The following is a 27,234-nucleotide window of genomic DNA, read 5'->3' on the forward strand; positions in this document are numbered from 1 at the left end:
GTTAACGTGAATGTTCTAATGAATGAATGAATATTTTATGTTCTATTGAATGTTCATGTGAATGTTCTAATGTTACATTTTATTAATATAATGAATGAATTTTGGATGTTAGCAGGGAATTTAGATGTTGGGGGGGCAAGGGAAAAATGAGCTTCCACCTTCACATGGTTGGCCCTAATTAGTAGAGAATAAAAAACTATTCTCGAAACCAAGTGAAGCTCAACGTTAACCTATGATTACATGACAACTAACTGTGTGAATATCTTGGTTAGGTAATGTAGAAGGACGCCATAGTCAAACTCATTGATTTATGAAATTTAGTTGTAGTGTATGAAGTATTCAAAAGAATGGCTTTCTATTGGATTCCCTCAAATTATTTCTCTCTAAGGTATTCTGTTGTTTCTATTTATCTGCAATCATGTTTGATTGTATTGTTATTTTTGCATCAACGTCTTGGATCACATTCTATGATTCATCATATAAATAAGAGAAAGATATTAGAAAGCATGATGCAATGTAAGTAACATAATTAAAGTGTTTAGGTTGATTTCTTCTAAATTGCTTGTAGAATTGATGTTGTTGGGATTTATCTCACTTCTACTTACTATTGGGAGACAAGAATTGTAGAGATTTGTATATTTGAGAGCTTAGGAGACTTTTTCCTTCCATGTCAAAAGGAGGAGTCCTCATAAAAAGAAGATAGTTGAGGAGAGTGGAATGTTTTCAATACATATAAAGCTCATGCCCATAGCTTCTTATATCACAAGATGGACTCCATGAACTACATATCTTCATTTTTGTATTGGAAGTTTCTCATGTCTTGTCTTGCACTATAATTATGACACTAGGATGGGCGAAGGTATGAGTCACTAGGCTTTCCTCCTCTTATTGTTATATTTTCCATTTTCTCATTGAATGATTGCATTTGATAACTTTTTTGGTAAATTTGGAGACATGAAGAAGAATTTGAATAGTGGAAATAAATGATATTAGATCACACTAAAGTATACATTGATTCATGAAATTTAAAAAAAAAATTAAATGAATCTTGTCATACAAATTGAATTGATATGTTGGGAGGTAGTAGACTTAAAGGGTGAAACAAATCTTCTAGGGTATATGAATACACCATAATTCATGTACTTATGCATTCTATTGTTTCATAATGTTCTCATGAACTATTCTCATTATTTCTTTTGAGCGTGGTGATATGTTGAACAATATTAGAGGGGGGAAGTAGAGGATCCTAAAGTCTAGTCAAAGATTTGTCTTCAAAACATCGCCAAATTAGCAAAGGAGGCCACCACAATACACTATGTACTTGAACATATGCTTATTTTTTTTGATAGTGGGAAACATTGGTCCCTTTAGAATGGATTCACACTATCTATTCTATATGACATGCAACGCTTAATGGAGAAAGCTAGTAATATTTATAATTTCATAATTTATAATCCTTTTCGCAAATTATAATATGCAAAATTCAAAGTTCATGGACTACATCTCTAGGTTTATATATGATATCCATTGATTTGAATTTTGAATTTTGCTTTCAAAATACTTTGGTTAAATTATAATTTATATGTGAATATTTTAGTTATTGGTTCCAAATGCCAAGTTCACCTTTTCACTTTAATATTTTATGATATTTCATATTTTTCTACTGGTCAATTTGTAGAAAATTCTACTCATTTTCTATTGTCCATGCTCATTAAATATCTTGATCAAAACAATGTGGTGTGGAAACCTCAAATGCAGATTAATATCATTGAAATTTTGCTATCCTTGTACAACAGTCAAAATCACAAGCTTTTGTAGCAATGGTTTTGCCATGTCTAATTTGGCAAGTGTTTGTGCAAGATCATGCATTGTAATTATGAGGCTTTCAATCTCAGTGATGATATAAAAAAATAGAACATGTCTTTTCAGGATGCAATAGGAGAATGTTTGGTGTGATTTGCAAAAAGGGTGATTAATTTAATAGTTCTTTTCCTTTCTTGAATGCATGTATGCTATTAGACACATCTGAAATTTGTATTAAATATCCACTAATATGTAGAGTTGGTCAATATAATTGCAAAGTTCAACTTTTTTAGAGAGAATCCTAAAGAGGTGCCAAGAAATTGTTTGAAAGAATAACTTTTGGGTTTTTAGGTTGGTGACATTGGTCCAATTCTTGACATGATGTCTGTCACATTGGCTAATCTTTCTACAACCACTATCGTAGCCAGAAAATAATTGTAGCAATGTATCTTATTGCACATATCATATCATCTATACCAAATCATTCATATTATAATAAGGCATGTCTTTGTTCCTTATATTCCTAGTTATTGCTAGCATCACTAGATAATTACTCAAATTTTTGTGAATTTCTTTACTTGGACATAAAAGTTGGATTATGGAAAATATGATCCATATTGTTTCAATGACTTCAATCATGCTTTAAAAGATATTAAAATGTTGATTCAAGGCTTGTCCTCTCGTCCACAGGTTGGAATGAGATTTAGGGTGTGTCTGTGTGCATGGAGATCTCAACCAATGTGGATAAAATATAAGAGGTGGCAGTGTAAAACTTTATTCACTTTCTTACAATTTCACCTTACATCTGAAATAATTTCTCATAGGACACTTTATTAAACAGTCCAATATCGCGTTCCTACTACAACTAGAATGGAGAGAAGACATTTTAAGTGAGAGATCTACATATGTTGCGCACATGCTTTTTACAATTTATTCTACCAAATTCTTCATTTTGTTACTACCAAAAATTTGCAAGTGAAGTCCACAATGATAGATGAAATAGGAAATTGAACTTGTGTGCAAGTATCTTGAAGATGGCTATGTCAATTTGGGGTATTCAACTAAAACGATATACAAGCCAAATTAATGTTTCCACATTTTGGATGAATGCCTACAAGAACACAATCATGAGGTATCGGTTCACATAATTCACACAAAATCTTTAAATGGGAACATTGATCGTGCAAGGCACCATTAATGGAAGACACATCATCTTTTGAGGAGGGTTTGTACATTCTCATAATTGTTGTGGGCCTCAAACAAAAGTTGTGGACAACCATTGCCAACAACCATGGTTGTTGAGAAGTATTGAAAGGCGGTGAGCTTGGAAAATGTGAAACCAAATGAATGTTGTCATCATTGTCTCTATCTAACTATACATCTCTTCTGCTAATCATAACGCTGAGTAGCTTGATAGCTCACATTAGTTCCAATTGGTTAAGCTTTGTATTTTAATTTGGATGGGTTTTAAGTGTAATTCATTTAAGTGTTTGTAAATATTTTATAAATAGTAATGTACATTAGTTAGAGAGATCAGTAATAAGGTTACATTGTATATGTATTGATAGTTTTCTTGTCTTATTTTCTTGATGTCAATAGCTATAACATTAAATAAAAAATTATAACAATTTGAAGTACAGTACATTCAATTTAAAAGTTGCTTTTAGCTAAGAAATTATGTATGAAGAGACAAGTTTGTCAAAGTCATTTAAGATTGTACCTAATTTTGATTAGAATTTTTGAAATGCATTAAATAGATTACAAATAGCATATTCATATATTCATTTCAATCACACATTCTCATCAATTTTCTTTCTAAACTTTATATTTTTTGATCTTTACATTGGAACAATCCTATGAATGTAGATCTATCTCAAGATAGTTCTATAGTAATGGATCTAATCCCCCAAGAGCACATTCATGAGGCACCGACTCACATAAATCACACATTTTATTTTTCTTCATAATTTAGCAAGCCATCACAATTGTGATGACATGTCCAATGCCTCCAATCATCACTCCAACAACATTGTTGTTGCTTGCCATCTCAATTGTGATGGCTTGACAAATGGGTTTCCATCGGCCCTATAGCACAACCGTCACACTAGAGACAACATACTAACAAAATAAGTCTTCATTTTTGCGATAGTAGATCGTCATAATATGCATGACGTGAAGATGGGATTGTGCTTTGCCTTTCTTTCAAATTGTGATGCCTATAGCTGCTGCCATTGAAACAAGAGCAGTTGCCATCACAATTTGCGACAAAAAAAGTTCAATGGGAGCCAATTCCTTGTACTATCACTTGGGCGATGAGTGGATGTCACAATTTAAGACCAAATATAGTAGTGAATGCTATTGAACATATGAAAAAATTAGGGATAGAAGAAATTTTAGAAGGCATAACAATACTAAGATGTGGCAAACAAATGAAAAAATGAGGCAAAAAATCACTAGTAGAGATCAAAGAAGCAACTAGTAAGGAAGGAAATTAAAAAAAGATTAGAAATATTTTATATGCAGGGAAGGGGAAGTACCTTCCCACTGCTCAATGAGGATAACCACATTGAATGTTAGGGGATTAAATGCCCCTAACATGAAGCACAATCTAACCCTCTTCGAATCAAATTTGATAATACTACAAAAAATACAATTAAATAGAGAGGAAGGAGAAAGGTTGTGCAAAAAGCTTGGAATATGTTTTTAAGATAATAGAATCAATAGGCACATTAGGAGGTATAGGGATTATAAGGGATCCTAGGAAAATATACTACCAAAGAATTATAGAAACAAATAATTGGACAAGAGCAAGAGTCCAAAGTTATAGAAATAACATACAACTTATTATAATTAATGTTTATGGACCAATACCTACATTGGATAAGAAGGCAGTGTGGGAAGAAATCAACAAATGGGGCAATATTAGACAACCAACATATGCAACAAAGGGGATTTCAGTGCCAGCCCAAACTTAGATGATAAATTTAGAAGAACACTAATAAGCCCACAAACCATGATTAACTTTAGAGAATGGTTCTCAAAGGATAACTTAATTGACATCCCCCTTACATGGAATAATAGAAGGTTAGGTTTTAGCCACATACCAGAAAGATTTGATAGGTTCATATTAAAGGGGGATCTCAACAACTTCAACTATGCTATACATTCCTCAATACTTTCCAATGCTGGTTCAGACCATTTCACAGTAAGACTAGAGCAATCAAAACCTACAAGAAACCCATTCAAATGCTAGAAAATGAGGTTCTTTGATGACACCTTCATGGAAAATATAAATGAATGGTGGCAAAATGTTCTGCTTCATATCAAAACTCAAATATCTTAAAAAAAATTATTAGAATGTAATAAAGACCATTTCAACAGCATCTTCAAAGAAAAACTAGAGAATGATGAAGATCTGAAAAAACTTACTGAAGAAGTAATAAAAGAGGGAATGGATAATGAAAAATTTAACAAAGAAAAAGAACTGTTAGAAAAACAATAGAACATATTAGCTAAAGAAGTATATTGGAAACAAAAGTCATGAGAGAATTGGTTAACAGAAGGAAACTGCAATACAATTTTTTTCCATAACAACAATTTAAATAACATAAATATAAATAGAACATCAAAAATTAAAAACAACACAAGTGATATAATAGAAGATCCAAGACAAGTAGTTGATATATTTTTTAATTATAACAAAAACATTTTTAACAATTATGAAAGCTCTAACCTCTCAACCCAAAACTTATAAATAGTATGTTTCCATGTAAACACTTAGGAATACAGTTGGAGAAAAATTCAAAAGATAGTAAAATCTTGGAACCCTATAATTGAAAAAATAGACAGAAAAATAAAAAACTTGAAAGGAAAATGGTTAACAAAAGTAGGACTGGCAACTAAAATACAATCCATACTATGGGCCATCTCCACATATTAAATATCATGACTACCATTACCCAAAGAAACTAACAAAAAATTGGATAGCAAATTAAGGATTTGTTTTCTAGAATAGAATAGAGGAGAAAAAGAAACAAACCTTAATCAAATGGGAAACCATATGCAAACCGAAAGCTCTAGGGGCATAGGAACCAAAAATCTAAGCTAGAATAATGAAGCACTAGGCACAAAATTAGTGTGGAGAATGTATCAAGAACATGAAAGCGAATGGGCTAAAATCCTATATGAAAAATATCTACATAGCTCAGACCCCATTTCATTGTTTCGAACAAAGAAACCGCCTAAAGGGTCTATAACCTGGAACTTTTTGATACAATGTAAACCCACTATCAACAATAATTTAACCTAGGACATAGGCAAAGGTGAGGAAGCATACAATTCATGTTGCGGTCGAGAGGCATTTCTCAAGCTACAAACAATGCTTGGTTTTTTAACTATCAAAGAGCCTTTGGACATCAACCCTTACCCATGGTGGACTATAGCTCTTCAAACAATCTAGAATTTGAGCTGCCTAACTTCAACAAATCCAAAAAGAGGAAAGAAGTGTTGGTGCATCTAGCAAGTCACTTGGATATTGATGAAGCTAAAGCGAAGGAATACATCATGGTGTTCTTAAGAACATACTTGTCGATTTTACTATACTCGATGTAAATTTCATGTTATAATGATATTCTTATCCACTTAGAGTATTTTGGCAACTTCAGTTAGCTCTACAGATCCATCATCTTCTAGTTTTGCTATTTTGTTTTGTCCATAACTTATGTATCCTCATCTGTAAAGGTATCTAGTTAGGGGTCTTAGTTTTCTTCCCTATTCTCTCTCTCTCTCTCTCTCTGCCTCACCCTTTGTAGGTTGTAGTTTAGCTGTCAAAGGTGTCCTCTGTGTCTTGATTTATGTTTATTTCATTTGTAACTTCCATTGATAACATAGACAAAAGGTATCAATGGAAAAACCATGGGCATGAAAATGTATAGATAGGTTTTTAAATCTCAAAGCCTATTCTTATCATTATCGCCTTGCTTTATTTCATTTTGAATTAATCAATTTAAATTCATGTTTTGCTTTATTCATATCCTCTAAAATTTGTTTCTAGAGAAAAAAGTAACATAAGAATACAAAGCATCTATAATTTCAACTATAAAATACCAAAGAATAATCCTATCAATCAGAACTAGAATCACAGACCCCTAAGAATGAATACATTTTGAACCTAGCACATCTATAAGGTAGAGTAAACATGAATACAAGCTCATACCTATTTTATCACTACAATATCCAAGCGAGCCAAGAGGATTTTCAATGATAGATATAAATGACAGTCATATTGAACACTCATAATAAATATTGGAACAATAAACAATCCAATCCACGATTGAGCACTCATAGAGTTGATTAAATACCAGCTCACCTTCTTACCTAGATAAATAAACACAACCAAAGATACAAGGTAGGGGTTAAAACTCGTTACCAAAAAAATACTATCAAGATCAACTACTATATATAATTACTCCAAATTCTTTGCTATGGACAACAGACCAAAACTAAAGCCCTCCCATGTATTAATAGACTCTTAATGCCTATCTAGAAAGAAAAGCTCTTATATAGAAACAATCATCACCTTGTAAAACCCCATTAAAAACCTAAGCTTGAACTCTTACGACATCGACAAGGGATTGCAAAAACATCAAACTCCAAGCCTCCAATCTTTCCCGTGTGATACAAAGAATAACATTAGACAAAAATTGAAATTACCACACCCCTTTACTCAATAGATCCATTAACACTAAAACTGAAAGACCAAATTAATAACAAGAAATGTCCATAAAACCAATTAAACCAGAAAAGGAAAGATACCAATAAAATAGGTCAATTTCTCAGATTCAAATTAGTTGACATTATTCAAAATACTGCAACTCACACTCAAAGATCCAAATTAGTTTTTAACTTGGCAAGCAGTATTAGAACCCTTAAACAAATTTCAAGATAAGATGAAAGTAAGGGATAAAAAATAAGTTAAAAAACTTCCAATCAAATTTGAAATAAAAATTCTTACAAAATAGTTGTTTAGTATTAAAAGTTAATTAGGCAAAACAACTAGTACATTGTAGTTAAATTTAACCCTTTCCTTATCTACAAAGACTCCCTAATTATGAATTTCATGTTGGGTTTAAGATTAACGATTATAAATAATTTTGAAGCTCTGGTAGATGCAGGGATTGAAGGGAGAGCTTGAGAAGCTCCACATATTTTGAATAAAAAAACGCTCACAACCATCCAGGCAGACATGAAGAGTCAACTTAAAACACGCTTAAAAAGGAAGAAAAGTCCTTCGAAGAGTCCAAGTATGAAAGAGGAGATTGCATATAATCATGTTGAACTAAAAGAATCACATGGTGAAAGGTGCCAATTAAGCTCAACATCTCTCGAATAAAAAAAGACTAAAAAAAAGGAAAAAAAGTCCTTCCAAGACCTCAAGTATGAAAGAGGACATTGTATATAATCATATTAAACTAAAAGAATTATATGATGAAATGTGCCAAATAAAGTAATGCACCTCTTCATAATGTAAATTGGGGTATGCCCCTTTTAAATTTTGTTTATTCGCATAGGACTAATGTCAAGACTGGAGGTTTTCTACTCTATTATTTCCTCTATTATTTCCTACATGTGCCTGTTTGAACGAAGACTTTGTAAAATATACTTTATTCATAAAATTAATAGGTCTTGATCTTTTTACCAATAAAAAAGATAAATAATAATAATTAGCCGATAGGCTATTATACAACAAAGTTTGATAGTCCGATTGACAAGTGTAATGTCTTACCTGTTAAAAATAACTGGTGGTGAAAAGATTGCCGAAAACCGATGAAACCATAATATGGTTTTCAGTTTTGTTAATTAAAAATGTTTTTAATTGACGACGGCTCAAACAATTGCCGATAAATAGTTTGTCTCGGCAAATTGGTCGGCAACATTGTTGGTGGGTTGTTGAATTGAGAAGTACTCTGTCTAACTGGGAGAAATATAAGTAACAACATCAATTAGATAAAAGCAATGATGTGCACTGGACATCTACATTGGAGATAATGTAACTTAGAAGAAGACAAGTGTCCCTAAATTTCTCAAACATCACTGATTCACCACCAATTTTGTTACTTTCTATTTAAAATGGGTCAAAAAAAGTCATATTTGATACCTTCCTAAATTGGAATGAACAAAAGTTCCGGATAGTGAAAATTGTAGAGGTAGGGATTTGACCAGATGTAAATGTATGCACTGGTCTAGGTTCATTTGAAACATGCCTCTCATTCCAGATGTTCTTTTCAATTTTCTGCTAGTGAAACATCTGACGGACACTAAAACATTTCTGCCAGATATTGTGAATGAATTGCCATAATTTGGCGGCAGCAAATTTAAGGCCTCTACGGACTCCATTTCGTCGCAGGCCTTGGCTTTGATTCATGGCTATTGATTCTCTTGGCTGTGAAGATGAATAAGAGGGCGAACCATGACTACCATTGCAGAGTAAGGAAAGAGTAAGGCAACAGGGAAACGAAGAAAAACATGAGGGTTTCTCATGGATTAAGAAACATAAATTAACAGATGAAATGCTTGTGACAGTTTAATAAATTTACAATATTTGCCCGCTTTTTGAATTTTTATTTAGTTGAAGTATAGGTGATATTTTTTTATTAAAAAAATGTCCTTGTTGGAGCAACATTTCTAAGTTCATTTTTATTAATCTCATAATTTAAAAATATATATATATGTTTAAAATTGTATGTTATTTGTTAATATTGATCATTGTTAATTGTTGGCATTTTTCAAAATTTTAATATAATAGACAATTGCAAAGATTTATATAATGTTTTGTTTAAAAATATATTTGAAAAAAGTTTGACACTCATTGTTTTTTACTATATAAAAAACGAAAAAGTAAAAATAATTAATATGAAGAATATTAAGAACAAAATTATTTTAGATTAAGTTGACTTTATAATAAGATTGGAAACTAACTTTTTCATCATCATATTTCTAATAAATGATTGCTTTTAATTGATTGCTTTGAAAAGTGTGCTATCATTTTTCTACTTTATATCTATGTTAAAGTCTTTATATAATCATATTTTAATAACAATATAGATGGAGTAACCAAAATTAAAAATGTATATGTTAAATGATAATAAATAAAAGAAAAAATGTGTCTTTCTCATAGAATAGTGTTCTTTTACAAATATAATTTATAGATGTATTGAATTAAAAAAATACTTTATTTTATATTGTTTTATAATAGAATAATACTAATTAATGTCCTTAATCTAAATTCATAACCTACATTTTATAATACATGAAGACATTTTATAACCACTTAATATTCTTGTATGTTTGGTGGCTTTCATTAATTCATGTTGGGAACACTCGAACATGTGATAAAACAAGGATAGTACAAGATACCAACATCTTTCACAACATAGTGCATAAATTGAATTCAATGAATGAAAAATCCTCTTCAAAAATAGAAATAAATTCACTTACAATGCAAATAATTATTGTTATTAAATGAAGTGTAATATATCTTCTTAACTATATTTTACTATCGACTTAACTATATTGAAGAGTCCTTTGAGGACATTGTTGTTAAAGAAACCCTAGATTCTGACTATGACTCTTCTTCTAAGAACACGAAAACCTTGGAGAATGACTTGCCATGCACCAACCCCCCATGTCCTATCTGGCTCATGTCTCCAACTTTTCCTTAGATTGTCACCCCCAATTCCCACTGCACCTCCCCCCCCCCCAACTAATGTTCATATGGTAGGTGACAATGCTGATGTGGGGAGTCATTTTGGAGGTGTGCTTGGGTCCCTCAAAACCCGGGTGGGTCAACTTGACAAAAACATTGGCCTAGCTTAAACATCAACAAGTTTACCCTGAAGATCATGCATGCCAATGGTACCACCTTGTGTGCTCTGCAGGGCAAGATTCTCGGTGTGGATGCTACTCAGGAAAAAGAGGCCAAGGAGCTCTTCTAGTTCCTTAATGAAGAATGGGCAGATATTCTACTATCCAAGAGGCTTAGTGTTAGCTGGGTTTCTCTACGTTGGTTCTCTTTTTTTTTGCTTTGTTAGCCCGAGGAGCTTTAATACTTTTATATGTTGATTATGTTCAAAAACTCTAGCCCTGTGTGGCTTAATAGTCTAGTTTACTGTAATATGAAAATTCTCGTAGTTTATTTTGATTTTTTGTTAAAAGTTAATGCTAGAACTCTAATGATTAAATCCTTTCTTAAACTTGTTTTTCATAGATTTGAGTTCTATGAGACTCCTTTTATTTCTTCTCTTGAAAGCTGTTAATCCTTTGTCAATGTGTTTCTAAAGTGCTGCTTGTACCACGAACTAGGACCCTCTGCGTACTGCTAATATCAAAAACTATTGCACCTCATGCTACTTTAGTTGGAAAAAAAATATTTATTTATTACCTCTTTCATATATCCTCGTGTTTCTATTTGACTGTCCATATACATGTCTACTTTCCTTCTTACTATTACACTTTGACGCTATTGTTTACACACTCATTCTTGATCTTCAATTGCTGCTATTTGCATTTAAAGTTGTTTAATTTATGGCATCATAATAGGGGAAATTTTGGTATACTTTTCTAAAGTTGTTAAAGAGCACACAGTATTATTCATGAGCTTGACATTGCAAGAGCATCAAAAAATGGAAAACAGACCGTCGAAATTACTTTCGTCGTCTGGAAATAGTTGTCATCGTCGAAATCATTAAAAAATGCAATAAACAGACATACAAATAAAATAGAAACATCGTCTGAGGCGGGGGATTGCAGCCGACTGTCCCCTTGAGCGCCCATTCACGAAGAATTTGTTGAGACGCATCATTTCAGTTTTGAAAGATTTGAAGAAAGCGGAGAGTATCATCCAATCATTTTTTAAATTCCTTCATAAATCATGTCAAAATTGGACAAGGAATCCTCTGGTTAAGAGGAAACATATCATTTATTTAAGATGACACAAACAAAGAATATGTAAATTGTTATTAAATTTGTAAAAAGTCTGTTGAATTTCGATCCAAAATCCTATTAATGACAAAATAATTCACAAGAGAGTACGAATATTACTATCAATTTTATCTCAACACAGACTACTCTGTTTATCATATTAAGAGCCACATCTTTTGCAAGAAAAATTACAAAATTTCAGCAAAGAAATCGTAACTTAAGCAAGGACCAGGTATATTGTTAAATTTCTTAAACAGATTATTCAAATCCCATTAATGTAACCTTGATGTGAGAGAAAATTTGAAGCAAGAAACACATCCTTTTGCTTGATAGAAGAATTCGAAGGAACGGGCAAAGTTTCGAATTTGAGGACAATTTTAAGATGGTAAAATAAAATGGTAATATTTTAATAAAAATTCAATAGAAGTCTGAAAAGACGAGTTATTGCAATTGTTTCACTTTAGTTACAATTTTATTTTAAATACAAAAGTCACGATAATTTTCTTAAAGCTAGAAGATGTGAGAGACAGTGTATGTTGAGTGGGTGAACAAATTGGAGAAGCAAGGGAGGCAAATGCTGCCACTTTCACTTGTACGCAGCTGAAGAGATGCCTTGTGCCCTTGGCTGCACTGTTCCTCCATTTCTGGAGCTAAATTTGGCAGTCCAAAAGGAGCATAGTGCATTGAAAAGCAAAATGGCTCCATAGTGCACAGTTTGATGGATACTTGGTCCTGGTGTCTTTCATTTTAAGTTTTAAGAAAAAATATCGATTATCAATTTTCTTTTACATACGAATAATTTAATAATTCTTTTAAAATTTAAATAATTTGAAATATATTAAATAAGAGAAATATAAGAAATATACTTAAAAGTAAAAGCAATTGTTTGATAAGAAATATTTGTTTTGGTGATATGATTGTTTTATACTTACAATAAGTTTCTAATTTTAAAAATATTTTATTTTAAAATAGTTTTAAATATAATAATTAAAAATAAGTTCAAATTAGTTATATATTAAAAAATCATAGGTGTTTCTAAATCAATGCTATAAGAAAATTTTAAAACATAGATTTTTTATTTATTATAAAAATTATAAAATCACAAATTAAGCAACTTTCTAAAATTCATATATTTAATATTAGAAATGCTAAATCATTATAAATATACAATAAATAATATAAAATGTGTTACCAATTACATGGCAAGAGTCTACAACAAAAATAATAACTATCTTATATATATAAGCCAAGAGATATCCTTCTTAAACTGAGATAAATTTATGACAATAGGTGCCTCGAGAAGGATATCTTTGTCCAAAATATGCAATGAAATCTGTTGCAAAGCTGAATAATACTCTCCAGTCATTTTTTTCAAAGGCACTAGTTATGAATAAACTTAATCTACTACTACATCCACTCTCCTCCATTATCATTAACATATAAGCCAAGAGATATCCTTCTCAGACTGAGATAATTTATGACAATAAGTGCCTCGAGAAGGATATCTTTGCCCAAAATATGCAATGAAATCTGTTGCAAAGCTGAATAATACTCTCGAGTCATCTTTTTCAAAGGCATTGGTTATGAATAAACTTAATCTACTACTACATCCACTCTCCTCCATTATCATTAAATATTAATAAAAATTCTTAAAGCACGGGGGGTTATTGTTTGCAGCAGGTGACTCTTTAATCCTTGGTATTACATTTTGATTGCATGCATTATTATCAATTACATTTGCAATGAACAAATGTAAAAATAATTATAAAATATGACACTTAAATGAACGTCAATTTTTTTAAAAAGTAGCATAAGTTTACATTGATGAATGCTTCCACTGTAGAAAGCTTCTCAGCTTAATAATTAATAATTAATCTTACAATTACATAATAATATTATTTATCAATAAAATTAAGGTTCTAAAATGAGTGTATCAGCATCAATGTTTCGGATCATAGAGAAATAATGGATCATTGAGTATGATCCGAAACAAGCATAAATAGAATATCATGGATTGTGAAAATTTGTTACAATTAATATTAATAAAAAAGAAACATATAGATTAAAATTACATGTATTGCATAATTTTTTTTTGTAATGATATATATATTACTAAGTAAAGTATTATATTATCCCTATAAGAGACTTTGGCGGTTTATTAAAATAAAATTTAGTCCTACATGAAGACAACAAAAGACTTCAAGTTTCATTGTCATAGTCAATGAGGCCGATAACATTGTGATTATCTTTGAATGTGTCAAATTGAAGGCAAGAACAAATATTTTTTGAAAGATGTCACTAGGATAAGGTAATTTTTCAATAAATTATGTCGATATTTCACATTCATAAATATAAATAATCATCAAATTTTATATTCATAAAGAGAAAGATTATAAACAAACAAAATTAAGGGTTAAAAAAAAAATGGATTTATTTTGAAAAACTTTTCCCTATTCCTTCATATTATTTATTTACTTGTAAGATAAACTTATTACGAAAAGTTGGCCTCTTTACAAAATATGATTCATTTTTGTCAAAGTAATATAATATCTAGATATTTTCACTTATTAATTGAAAACTAAGATTAAAAGTAACTAGTAGTTTAAATGGAAAAATAATACATTTATTATTAATTAAATTGACATTTCCATTTTCTATAGGTCAATGCATACTAGTAATAAGTTGTTCTTAAAACATATCCAACTTATAATTTGATGCAACATTTAGTCTGAATAAATAATGGTTAGTCCCCTTTTTATATTTCCAACTCATAATTTATTTTATTTTGACTTTATGTTTTAAAAGAAAGTTTCTTCTTTGGTTGTATTATAAGTTTTTGTTCATGAGCATCAAACAAACGCAAAAGAATTGAAGAACCTATATATATTAAAGGAATTCACCCCCAAACCACAAAAAATAAAATAAAATAAAATTTAAAGTATTAAAGTAATTCTCTTGTGGCCTGTTGATATGAGGGTCTCCAGCCATCCTTTGTATGGTGAACGGAAACAATGCACCCCTAGACCATCCTGGGAACAACGGGGATATCTCAGAGACGTCCCCTGTCCAGGTGGCATTTCATCCCCATCCCCAAGCCTTGGGGACATCCCATCTCAGAAACACCACTGATATCAAATGCATAACCAGGAAAGGCATAGACTTGTACGCAGCAGATTTTTTTTCAAGCATAAAATGTTATATATGGCACCCAAAATGAGAAAGTTGTTCAAATATAATGATTTGTTTAGATTCTAGAATTTTTCACATCAATGATTACCTAAGTTACCAGAGTCCCTCCAGCAACCCTCAAAGTCTAGTTTCATCATGTACAAAGTCTGGTTCAGTTCTGTACAAAGTCTGGTTCAGTTCAAATTCTCCCCAAATTCTCTTGCAGAACTACAAATTTGCTGCAAATTCTGTTAGGGGGACCAGGGCAGAATTTATAGGGAATTTTGAAGAATTTGCTACCCAGTGGCCAAGCCTTGGCTAAATTTGGTCTCTAAACATTCATTTAGACTTTTTTGAATTGGGTTTTTTCCTAATTTGGTATATTTGATCCTCGTATCCCTAAAGTGACCACTAAAAAGACCAAAAAACGATGGTCTATATGTCATTTATGCATTTCTGAATGAAAATGAACACCTTCTTACAGAGGAAATCCAAATTGACAATAGTTGACATCCAAATTGACGATTATAAAGGAATTTATCTTTGAGTTCATGGCTTAAAATTTGAATCTCAACTTTTGATCTAGCTTCTAACCAATATAAAATAAACAAGAGCTCTTTGAGAGCTAGAGTCCCTGCCTATTGGGTGGGTGAGAGAGGAACATACTCAAGTAATTAAGAAAATAAACGCCTGAAAGCAACACACACCAAGCATCATGGTCGCACACGATTCTTAATTTAAAATTATCAAATCAAGCAATTAAATAGGTCTATCAACTACCGAAGATGAGTTAAATAGATCACGAATGTAACCTCTCTCATCAGTCTTTATCAGTTTTCCAGAAAGTCACAATGGCTCATCTTCGTCCACGTAGCAAACACATGTTGGAAAATGAAATTCATGCGAATTGACAGTAATTCTAGCAAATCGCTCCAATAAGAAGAAAATGAATTTCATTTTGAGAGATGAATTATTTGAAGAAAACGAATTCCATTTTGAGAGACAGATTATTTGCAGGCTTTGATGGAAGATATTATTAGATATAATAATTAGAGCTTCTTCTAATTCAGAGAAGAAAAGCTATTATAAATGCTACTATTAAATTGTTATTAGATATAATAATTACAACTTCTTCCAACTGAAAGAATAAAAGCTATTATAAATGCTACTGTTAAATTGTATCCTTGTTCCAGAAAACAATCGGTTAACTTATTAATAAAATTACCATGTAATTGTATCTTTTGTATCTTAAAAAATCCTATTCATCAAGCACAAGCCTTCTGTGCACCATATATGCATAACATAAATGTACAATTGCTAGTGAAGTCTCGATATTCTAAGTTATTATGCCGATGTTATATAATCCGTGCTTCTATATACTAGTTTACAAGTAGAACTAATGATATGTGTTCACCTCTGCACGTGTCATATCAATGCTTCTACATTTGCAACATTTTTCAACTGTTTTCATACAAGCGTATATGCATCCCTGCTCAACACAGACCACTCTACTTAGAACTTTTGTAATGGGATGATCAGCATGGGCTCTCTAAATTATTGATGCAGAAGCCTCAAAAAGCCCAAATACTTTACTTTCCTATCTTCAACTGGTTTCCTCATTTCTCCAATCTGCCACAGATACACAAGCAACGAAACTATAAAACAACAGTCAAAAAATCTAGAGAACAACCAAACGGAGAGTTAATGGTGGAGAAACTGGCATCAACAAAGTAGATGATTGTGCAAACAGGAAGAATGACAGTGAGAATTCAAAGCTTTTGGCATCTGATGCTCCGCTTCTTCCCTTGGGACTCTCCAATAAGCTGTTCTTTCTGCTCTTTTTCATTTCATCATATTTCCTGATGGGAGATGGAAGGATAACTTTAGAGCCTCAACACCCCTCCACGTTGTCAGCTTTGGGGAGCTTGTAGCCATTGTGACCCAACTGGCTTCTTTCATTTATTTGCTTGGTTTCTTTGGCATTGATTATGTCCAAAATATTATCGGTGGCAATGATGATTTTGTTGAGGAGGATCTGAACATGCTTCCAACATCCTGTGGGATGACAGAGAGAGAAGATGCCATTGTTAAGAAGCCTGAGGTCCAGCTCAAGGGAATCAACCTTTGTGACAATGAGGACGGGGACATTGCAACTGCTGTATGCAATGGCAGTGTAGCCTCTTATTCTCTTGAATCCTCCATTGGGGACTGCAAGAGAGCTGCCTTTATGAGGAGGATTGCCTTGGAGCTCATGACTAGGAGATCCCTTGATGGCTTGCCCGTGGAGGGATTTGATCATCAGTCCATTCTTGGGCAATGTTGTAAGATGCCTGTGGGTTATGTAAAATGCCAATGTAATTTCCATGCCAGGGGCTAGCACCCTCACACGCATTAGTACTTTTTTTGCCCACAGAAAAGCAGAGGAATCCAACAGCAAATGCTCTTGCTATGAGGTATAATCACCAAGAATGTGGGGTGGAAGAAGGGAAGAATTCCCGAGTGGGTTTGGGGGAAATTACAGAGAAGGTGGATTAAATCTGTGAGATTTGACAAAAAGTGCAGAGATAGTGGGAGTAAAGAGTTTGCGTGAGGGATGTTGGCAATGGCTGCCAAAGCATCTATGGCAGTCGCTGCATAGCCACCTCATGGCAGGCTTATTCTGAAGAACCTTGGCAGCTTTGGAAGAGTCTAGAATTTAATTTTTGTTATTTATTTTGTGAGCAAAATAATTTTATCCCCAGCTAAAATGCCACTAAACAATAGAAAATTAGATACTAGTATACAGAAATATATTTAAAAAATAAAACACTTAATACCTCAGAATGTCAGAATGTTTTGATTGTAAAAACTAATACGGGGAGGTCTAATGAAAACATTAGTCCCCTGCCTATATATAGGCAGGGACTAAAAATTCAGATAACTGCACTTATCTTTTGACAATTCCTTTCATTCTCAAACTGTCCCCTTGATATGGAAATATGTTCCATGCATGTGACCAACGTGTGTACCATGTTGTACGTATGGCTAAATGATGCAAGTAGGATAGGTATGGTGGTGTTTTTGCCATGTTGCTTTATTATTAGCATAGTGGTGTATGGACTTATTTGTTGTTGCATATATATACACATACATATTTTAAAAAAACATATTTTTTGTACGGATGAACCCAAGACGAATCCAAACACAACCCCCAAAAAATTTGGACGAATTTCAAACTTGAATATCGATTCCACATCCATATTGGAATCCGAACTGGTAACTTGATAAATACTGTTATCACTAATCATATCAGACATAGGGGCTCGGTGTTTGAAATACAAAATTGCATTGTTTATTTCAATTCAACAGGAACCAACCAATCAATGAAGGGTTCCAGAATCCGAATGGGCAACTTAAATAAATACTGTTATCAATAATCATATCAGACATAGGGACTGTGTTTGAAATACAAAATTGCATTGTTTATTTTAATTCAACAGGAACCAACCAATAAATGAAGGGTTCTTCTAAGACCGGTACCTTTTCGATAATTTTCAAATGTAAATTTTGTATGTGTGATTTGTTTTTATCTTTTTTCTTTATATGAAAGCTTTTGATGAATTCAAAATATATATATATAGCTTAGAAACTAAGTTCTCAAAACACCCACATCATACCATAGCATCTGCACCGAGAATTTAGTGCATTAAGAAAAATAAGCCAGCGTAAATGAAGTCATTAATGGCTTAAACAGCCCAAAATAAGGCAGCAGCAGCTGTATCAGTAAAAAATGATACTTAAGCAAATGACTATACTTATAAAGCCTCTGAGAAATCATAAAGACCAGTGGCACACTAAGACCTCTGATTCAAATGGCCAACTTCGGTGCCCAAATTTCATACTGAAGAGCTAAATTTATACAACCAACGAAAGGGGTGCTTGATGAAGCCACAAGATCTGATCTCTCAGCTAGCAAGCCTAAAATACACTGTACTGCCAAAACAACACAAAACACAAAAAATCTGTTAATCGATATCAAATTTTGAAGCCAAAAAGATAATAAACCATGCTATGATATGAAAGGTTGTAATTGACTTCTTTCAAAAGCGAACTTTACTTTTATAGCTGTCAGATAATAAATTGATTACTGATAAATACCACATTGCATATAATCATTCACAAATTCAAAAGCACGTGTAAAATTTCAGTGTCATGACGCCTTAAAAAGTATGATACCACAGCAGGATCTATGAACTGTAAATAATCAATAAATCTGGGCCAAGGTACATCCCCATTGTAGCCATGAAAGTTTAAAACCTTATTTACAAGAAAGTAGCAAGCTTTCTACAAGCCCTACAACTAAGGCAAATAACAGTTAGACATGGGCAAGGGGAAAATGGAAAGGCTCCCTCTTTCCTTTGAAGTAGTTGACATTCTGAGTTCCAGTTTTGAGACAGGAATTGAGCTCCAATATTATTTAGGTTGATCATTTATAAACTATGATGATTGGATTTTTCCTCTTAAGTTTTTTCTTTGATTGGACGTTGACAGTGTTCAGTAACACGAGGAAGAAACATTAATGGTTTCAAATTTATTCCTAGCAGATGTGCCCCTTTATTAGGTTTTTTCTGTCTCTGCCTTAGATCTCCAGTGAATCTAAGTGATTTGTTTCTCTGCAAATATAACCCTTTCAGAAGTTGTCTTGCCTTTAAAATTCCAAATACGCAATTCCTAACCTTGAGGATTTTCCGGTGATTTTGATAAAAGCTCTATTTCTTTATGGGCTTTCTGACATTACATTTATTAGATTTCAAATTCTCAATTGCAAAGCTTAGATTTGGAAAAGACTTTGGAGATTCTTTTCCTGGCTCTCCAGGATCTGTGAGTTGGGTGTATTTCAGTTCTTTTTTTAGTGGTAATCTCTGCCTGCTCTTATGTTTTCAATATTTCAATCACATTTCTTCTGAATCCAGTAATGTTAGACTCTGGTAGTCTTCAAATTTCTAGTGATATCTGAAGAGTTATGTTATGCCCCATCAAGGAACCCTGAGAAACAAAGGGGCAATATGCACTTAACATTTACTTATTTATTTTTAAACATAAAGATGCAACATCATCTACAAGTGCAATAGCAAACAATCGCACAAGGCACAAAGGAAATATCTCGAGCCAAAACAAGACAACACAAGGGATCTCATCTGACAGCACAGAAGCACCAACTCACATAATGCTGAAGCTGCATCCATCAGAACAGCATGGAGAAAGCAAGAGGCACCACAATTTAAGAAGTCAGCATACATCTTTAATGTGTTACAGTCACTTTGATATAGATTCAATAGTAAGTTAATGATGGGAAAATGATTTTTATCAGGCAGTAAAGGCAAGAACTATTATTGCAAGAGTGAGTTTCTGCCAGTAAAAGAAAAGAATTTGTTTATATATAAAATTGAACAAGTGAAAAAACTACAAATCTCACATATCCAAAAAACTATTGTTTTGAACAAATGTTACCTCTATATAATAAAAATTGCCTCTCTCAGCATAATATTCATTTCTGAATTATCAAATATCCTCCATTAGTATACCGCCAACTCTTACTAATATGAATGCCTCCTAAGTTGTGATCTCGCATGGAGCATGGAAAGTTCGACCACGGCAAATGTCTTCCAAGTTTTCTCCCGCATAGGAACAGAGTGGTGATACCTCTACCCCTGCACAGATATAAGTTATTCATACCTCGTTTTTCTTAAAAAAAACTACTAATTGTTCTAAATAGAAAATGGTTTCCAAGAAAGTCAAGCAACATGAATAAATAAACAAAAATAATAATATTCTGTAGCATGTAAAGAAAAATCATGTAGAAACTTGATGTGAAGAAAAGAAAAATCTCGAGTCAATAATCAAAATACTGGGACTTGTTTTTCAAGTCTTCATATGTACTGAAAGCAGATCACAAAAATACCATATCCAGTTCAACCAAATGCGAACATGTTAAATCTAAAAATATCTTTGCTGTAGTTATTTAATGTTGGCGTATGATGCTTTGAGCTTTTTTTATCTTTTTTTTTAAAATGCACAACTGCATATAACCATGCCCAGCAATCTTCTTTAAGATACCGAGTATCTACTTTTAGGTGCAAATATATTGGCTAGAAGGGGGAAAAACGAGTTATGAAACATCACAACCAATAACATGATTAGAGGCCTGGCAGTAAATTGTAAAAAAGACAATAAAAGAATAGGAAATATCAGATCCACATGGGTAGAGGACTGAAAATGATAGATAAAACAACATATAATCCAAGCAGTATGCCAGTGAAGCAAGGACAGCTAGATGAAATTAAAACAATACTACCAGTATAGTAAACTGGTGAGTAAGAGTGCCATAGGCAAGTATAAGGATAACAGTTGTTCTCTTTGAAATATAACAACTCAAGGAGCACTCTAGTTAGCTCTATAAAATTTAGAGACTAGAATCAAAGTACAAGTATTGAATGATTTCTATTTATTCCAAGGACCAATATCAAATAAAGCCTTTTTTTTGAAATTGACATTCATGAATGAAAATTTTGATAAATTTAACCTGATGCAATGAGTGCTAAGTGTTCCATTTATTCTCATGAGAGATGGATCCATGTGTGAATCACTACTCATAATATATGGGTCAATGAGTTTGACTCAAAAACTACACAGTTAAATCCTGATAGCAATATCACAATTTGACTTGCTGTGGAAAATATCTCCTACTTATCAAATTTAACCTGCCATGAGAAATAAAATTTTAATCCATATCATAAGCATAATTTATGGTTTTGATCAATCTTAGCCTGGACTGCAGGTTGCACGTTTATAAGGGCATTCCTGTGCTGAAACAAACATGTACATCAAAGAGGCTCTTATTAAGTGGGTTCATTTTCCTTTGACATTCCTTTTGGCTAAATGAGAAATATGTCTTGGCAATATCCATAAATATTAAGCATCCAAATGAGCTGTAAATTGATCAGAATTAGATTTACAATGATTTGATGAACTATGTTTTGAAAGTGTAAGACTGAAATCAATGGATTACATCACGGTGTTGAATTACAAAAGTGTTTTATATGAGTACTACTTAGAAATGATAAGTTCATTAAAATTAGATTTTAGATGTTAAATAGTTAATCCAATTATGCAAATTTGTTATATTTCATCAATGTACAAAAAAAAATATGGAAAAGGTTACTGGAATGAAATTTAGAATGTTTTGGTTAAATTTGATTACGCAAGTTAAATTATATATATGTGATTTTCTCAAACTGTTGATATTCGAATCGAGTGTGCAGGAAATTTAACCATGGAATTAAGCGGAGAATCAATAATAAACCCTATGTGCAAACCGTAAAACCAAGGTTGAAACTTGTATTTAATAAAGAGATTCGAACCTTATTGTCTAGTGATTTAATTTGTAATCATAATTTGAATGTACGTATTAGGTTATTTCATTCTATCTTTAGTGACATGTCAAATGTTTATGTAATGTTATTTTGATAGTGTCACTTGGCACATGTCATGTGTATGTGTAAAATGACATGTCAACTAGGGTTTGGCAATGTGACCCTTAACCTTAAACTGACTTAATTAGGAACCTAATTAAATCCTAATTAAATCCCCTTGGTTAGAGATAATTTGTAAAGTCCCACCAATAAGGATTTTTGAATACAAAAATTTCAGTCACTTTTAGAGGCCAAAAAGTGGACCTAGGAGCCAAATTTAGTAGAATCTAAGTGCCTAAGTGGTAGGGGTGTGTTGTGAGGTTCTCACACCATCGCCCCAAAATTTTTGGGGACCCCCTTTTCTCGGTCACCTTGGCAATAATTTTTGAAGTTGTCCAAAAATTTCCAATCTTAGAAAGTTTTATGTCTTGGATACCTTCAAGCTAGAAGGGAGGGTTAGATTTATTTTTCACTTGGTTTCAACTTGATTTTCTGGAACGACCAATTTCATCCTTAGGTCGAACAAATTTCAAAGAACAACACTTGGCAGGATAAAATTGTAAATTTTGTACTTAAACGATTTTTTTAAAAATTTGGATATAATTGTATAAATTTGAATAATTTCAAGAAATGAAATTTTGTTAGATTTAAGTTTTTTGGAAAATCTTGAATTTTTGTAGTGAAAAAATTAATTTGTAATGATGAAATCAAATAGGAAAATTGATTTTAGACTCTAGAGAAATGATTTATTTTTGTCAAAAAATTAAAATTAAAATTACATAGGAAAATCGATTTGGATTAAATTGCAAAAATTGGCTTTAAATGGATTAAATTTGCCTTGAAGATTTTAAAATATTTAAAGAAATTAGTAATTTAAAATTGAAAAAACAATTTTGGCTAGCCAAAATCTGATTTTTAATGATATATTAATTACTAAATCATCATTAAATGGAAACATTTAACGTCTACAAGGCTTTTTTTTTTTTGCAATCTTGGTCTAACCGGCAATTTTAGAAAAGTAAATTTCATCTTGGCAAAATTAATTTTTGGCTAAACATTTAATTGGGACCAAGTTTGTGCTCTAATTAATGTTTTCTTTCTCCCAGGGTTCCAGTCGACTAGCTAAGGAGGGCAAGCATTGCTATCAAGAAGAAATATTTGGGCACCCTTTCCTCCCTCGATGCCTTTATCAATTTTGCAAAAGAGTATGAGAAGGACCATGAGAAGACACTAGAGGCAGCAAGCAGCATGATGAAATCGCCTGAGCTCAAGATAAAGCATACACCTTGCCCTCCCATGGAGGAAGCCAATGAAAGGTTAGCTAGGTTCATTGCCTTGGCTAAAAGAACAAAAGAAAAAGCGAGATTTATATTAGATCATTTGATGTAAGCCCAAGTGGCAATTTCTCTTTCTTCTAGGGTAGGACTAGTGTCTAATTCTGGTTGGCCACCATTTTGGTGCCTTCTCATTGGTTGCTACTTTTCCACTTTTTTCATTGGTCCATTGATGAGGTGGTGTCTTCTCATTGGCCGATGGGGTGGCAACCCTAAATAGGGTTTCTAGGATTCAATCTGGATCGTCGATTTTGCCTCTTTATCTCTACCGTCAGTTGTACATTTTGGCCTCTATATAAGGCTATTTGCTCTCATTTGTAATGGTTGAAGAAAATTGTTGCATAAGATAATGCCAAAATTGTCTTTCTTTATCATTGTTGTGACTTGCATGGTGATTAAGAACATTTGGTATTGTTGCATGGTTTCTACTTCCGCTAGTTAGAATAAGATTTTCATTTTAAAGTTGCTAAAATAGATTTCATTTCAAGTTGCTAAGTAAGATTAAGAGTAGATGGATAGTTGCATGGTAGCATTAGTGGATGTTTGATAGGGGTCAATAACTAGGCCACTAGCATCCTAGCGGCTTGTTGGGAAGCCTTGTGTGGTAAACTAGTTTATTTTCCTTTGAATCATTGCATCTGTGGAGGTGGAGCCGCTAGTTAACTTTCATTAGATTCGATCTCCGTCCATTTGCTAATATTTCCATTCATAGGAGTAGGAGTAGAATAGCAAGTAGTTAGAAGTTGGAGTTTTGAAGAGGAAAGTTTGAAAGGCGTAAATCATAAGAACATTCACCCTCCATCACCATCACCTTCTCCATCAACATCATCTGGCACTCGTACCAAATCACCATTAGCATCATCCCAAAATCCAAGTTGTCCTTTAAGGAATAACGTAAGCCTGCCTATGTGATTACCAACAAATCACATCAATATACTGAGTTAGTATCCACAGGTGTAAGGAACATTGGAGTTATTCTCATGTCCCATGAGTATTAACTTTTCAAGAAAGGAATTGTGTGTTTGATACTTCGTATTAGATATTCAATTACTAATATGTTATGTGGTATAAAAACTGAGATCAACAAGGTGTGGGGTGGGGACTTTTTTAACACTACTAGAAGCCCCAAGTAGCTTTAATGGCCCTGTAAATATTTCATGTTCCATATGTTACGAAAATGGAATGACCTTATGACATTTACCAAACTCACACTCTTGCCCAAAACTTGCATTAATGGTAGGGGACATGCTGATGGCCAAAGGACTTAGGGTCAATTCAGAAGTCATTGCTATTAGGTGGGTGGGAGTTGGAGGACCTTTTAGAGGCCCTTGGAGAAGTTAGTGGGTGTTCACCCAATCTCTAACTTTAGCAAAATCAAGTTTTGAAATTGGAGCAACAAGGGGAATAGGGCTCGTGTCAAACTTCATTTTCCATAATGCATTGTGTAAGTTGGTGTTGTTCATTGCCATGGATGTTATTTCATGCTTTCAATAGATTATTATGTGTTTATAAGTTTCTTGTATTTGTGCGTTTCATGTATTATGGTATTGTGTTGTGAGGGATGAGATTTTGGTATTGTTTTCAATCTTGATCTTGTTTGTTTTCTTTGAATTTGTTTGAGGGAATTGTAATGGGAGTAATGGCATTACTCACCCTTGGATAGGGAAGAAGTGGCCATGTGTGGGTGAAGGGGTTAGTTGGACTCCATGGAAGTGTAGAGTCTCTTCTCATAGAGAAGAGGGAAAAAGGTAAGGTGTATGGGCCCTTGTTTGTCAATGCTTGTTGATCTTGTTTGGGGGAGATAAGGAGAAATGAATATAGAAGATGTATGTGAAATTTGGCCTTTGAAAGACATATTATTGTATGTTTTCATTGGCATATCCTACATGGATGTTACACCTTCACCCCTTGTCATGGGTTCAAAGGTGCAACCCATTTGTGAATACCTTAGTTGGGTGTTTCATGTTGAGATTATGTGATTGTTGGTTGAATTTGAATGTAACCTGGTTGGATATTTTTTCTCCTAGCTTGGTGGGTGGCCTCCTTGAGGCCTAGGTTGGGAGGTGAGCTCTCCATGGTATGTCATTTGTATTTGCAAATTTGTGTTGCATTCAAAAGATGGAGCAAGCTTGGAATTGATCTCATTGATAGTGTTCTTAGGTCTTACTGTGTTGGAGACTTCTCTATTTGTCATACCCTTCTTGTTGCATTATTGCACTCATGTGTTGAAGGAACAAATTGTAGTTTTATTGTGGTATATGGAATGGATTGAAAGTTGTAATTGCATATTCAATAATAGAAATGGAAGTTCATTGTGTGAGAAAAAAGTGTATGGCATTGTTGTAACATTTCAATGATGATTTCATTGTAATTCTTATCTTGAAATGGAAACAAAAGATACAGTTGTTTAAATGTAGTTTTGCATTATAGTGAAAATTCATCTCTTTGTATTTTGTATCAATGATGAAAGAATGTTAGTTTGGATTAAGCATAGTTGTCATTACCCGAAAAAAAAAGGTTGGTGTGTTTTTGCCCTAATTTTTGGGCATGACACACTACACACAAACACGAGCATTGTTGAATGAAAAGGCTTTAGTAATGAAACTAGTACATGTGTGCATGTGTGCCCCCAATCATAGTTCAAAATATATTAGATATATCTGCAATAAATTTACTTATCATTATATTTTTTGGCTCCTGAGAAGTAACATCAGCTTATCTTGGAAAAGTTATTTGTTGTCCACAATTTCGACATCATAAAATTGAGGCAACCCTATGAAACATTCTCATGAATTCATATGTATGGGTTTTAACGTATTGATAAAGCGTCATTAAGGCAATTTGTTATCCTGGAATTGTATTCTATGTAACTTTCTTTGTGTGTTTCTTCTGAAGGTTTCTGTCAAGTTTAATCCCCAAATCTTTGTAAGAGTGTTTCTTCTCTAACTGCACATGCTTGATTTTTGGTAAACTTTCATGTTTTTTTTTTTCTTTTTGTTGTGAATAGTTTTGAGTCTTATTTTTGCCTTATGATAATAGCTCTTGCAATCCCACTCGCTACGAGTTAACTTAGGCCTCAAACAGAGTTGTCGAACTCAAGGTATGAAGGAAAAGGTGGGGTTTTTTTAGGGCATCAACACATTGTAATTAAAAAAACTCCAAAAGAGGGCTTATTATTAGCAATTGCATAAAATAAAATTATATTTACTATTTAAAGTAGATATTGACATCCATTTTTAAATTTCAGCTCATTCTGAGTTGATTTGATCGTAGTTTTTAACGTGTTATGAAAATTAGCCTTTTAAAGTCTATTTTTACATTATTAAAAACTATAGTTATTTATTAAATTTAATTACATGAGATATTTGAAATGCATAAAGATAGGGTTTTTATCGCTCATAGCATATATCAACATGCAAAACACCAATTAAAAACCCACTTTTAATAAATAGAAGTCCTAAATGCATATAGGTGGACTTTTTATAGGCAATAACATGTTC

The 27,234-nt window shown here is 32.7% G+C and overlaps 1 protein-coding gene and 1 pseudogene across 2 annotated transcripts in view; one reads left to right on the forward strand and one right to left on the reverse strand.

Moving 5' to 3' along the window:
* LOC149561807 (3-hydroxy-3-methylglutaryl coenzyme A reductase 1-like) overlaps window positions 1-17,425 on the forward strand; it is a 30,761-nt pseudogene extending 13,336 nt beyond the window's left edge.
* Window positions 17,426-18,539: 1,114 nt separating this feature from the next.
* LOC149561808 (UDP-N-acetylglucosamine diphosphorylase 2-like) overlaps window positions 18,540-27,234 on the reverse strand; it is a 153,516-nt gene continuing 144,821 nt past the window's right edge. Inside the window, exons 15-16 of one of the 2 annotated variants that reach the window (XM_089825331.1) lie at window positions 20,440-20,639; window positions 18,540-18,916 (exon numbers count right to left, since the gene is read on the reverse strand). In XM_089825331.1, the coding sequence (XP_089681457.1) occupies window positions 20,542-20,639 (98 nt within the window). In that variant the 3' untranslated portion in view covers window positions 18,540-18,916; window positions 20,440-20,541. Of the gene's footprint in view, window positions 18,922-20,439; window positions 20,640-27,234 lie in introns of both variants that reach the window. The other variant, XM_089825332.1, reaches the window with a different exon arrangement.

This window comes from Cupressus sempervirens, chromosome 4 (assembly GCF_028749045.1).
Source record: "Cupressus sempervirens isolate cs-2001-9-10 chromosome 4, ASM2874904v1, whole genome shotgun sequence".
NCBI classification, from domain to species: Eukaryota; Viridiplantae; Streptophyta; class Pinopsida; order Cupressales; family Cupressaceae; genus Cupressus; species Cupressus sempervirens.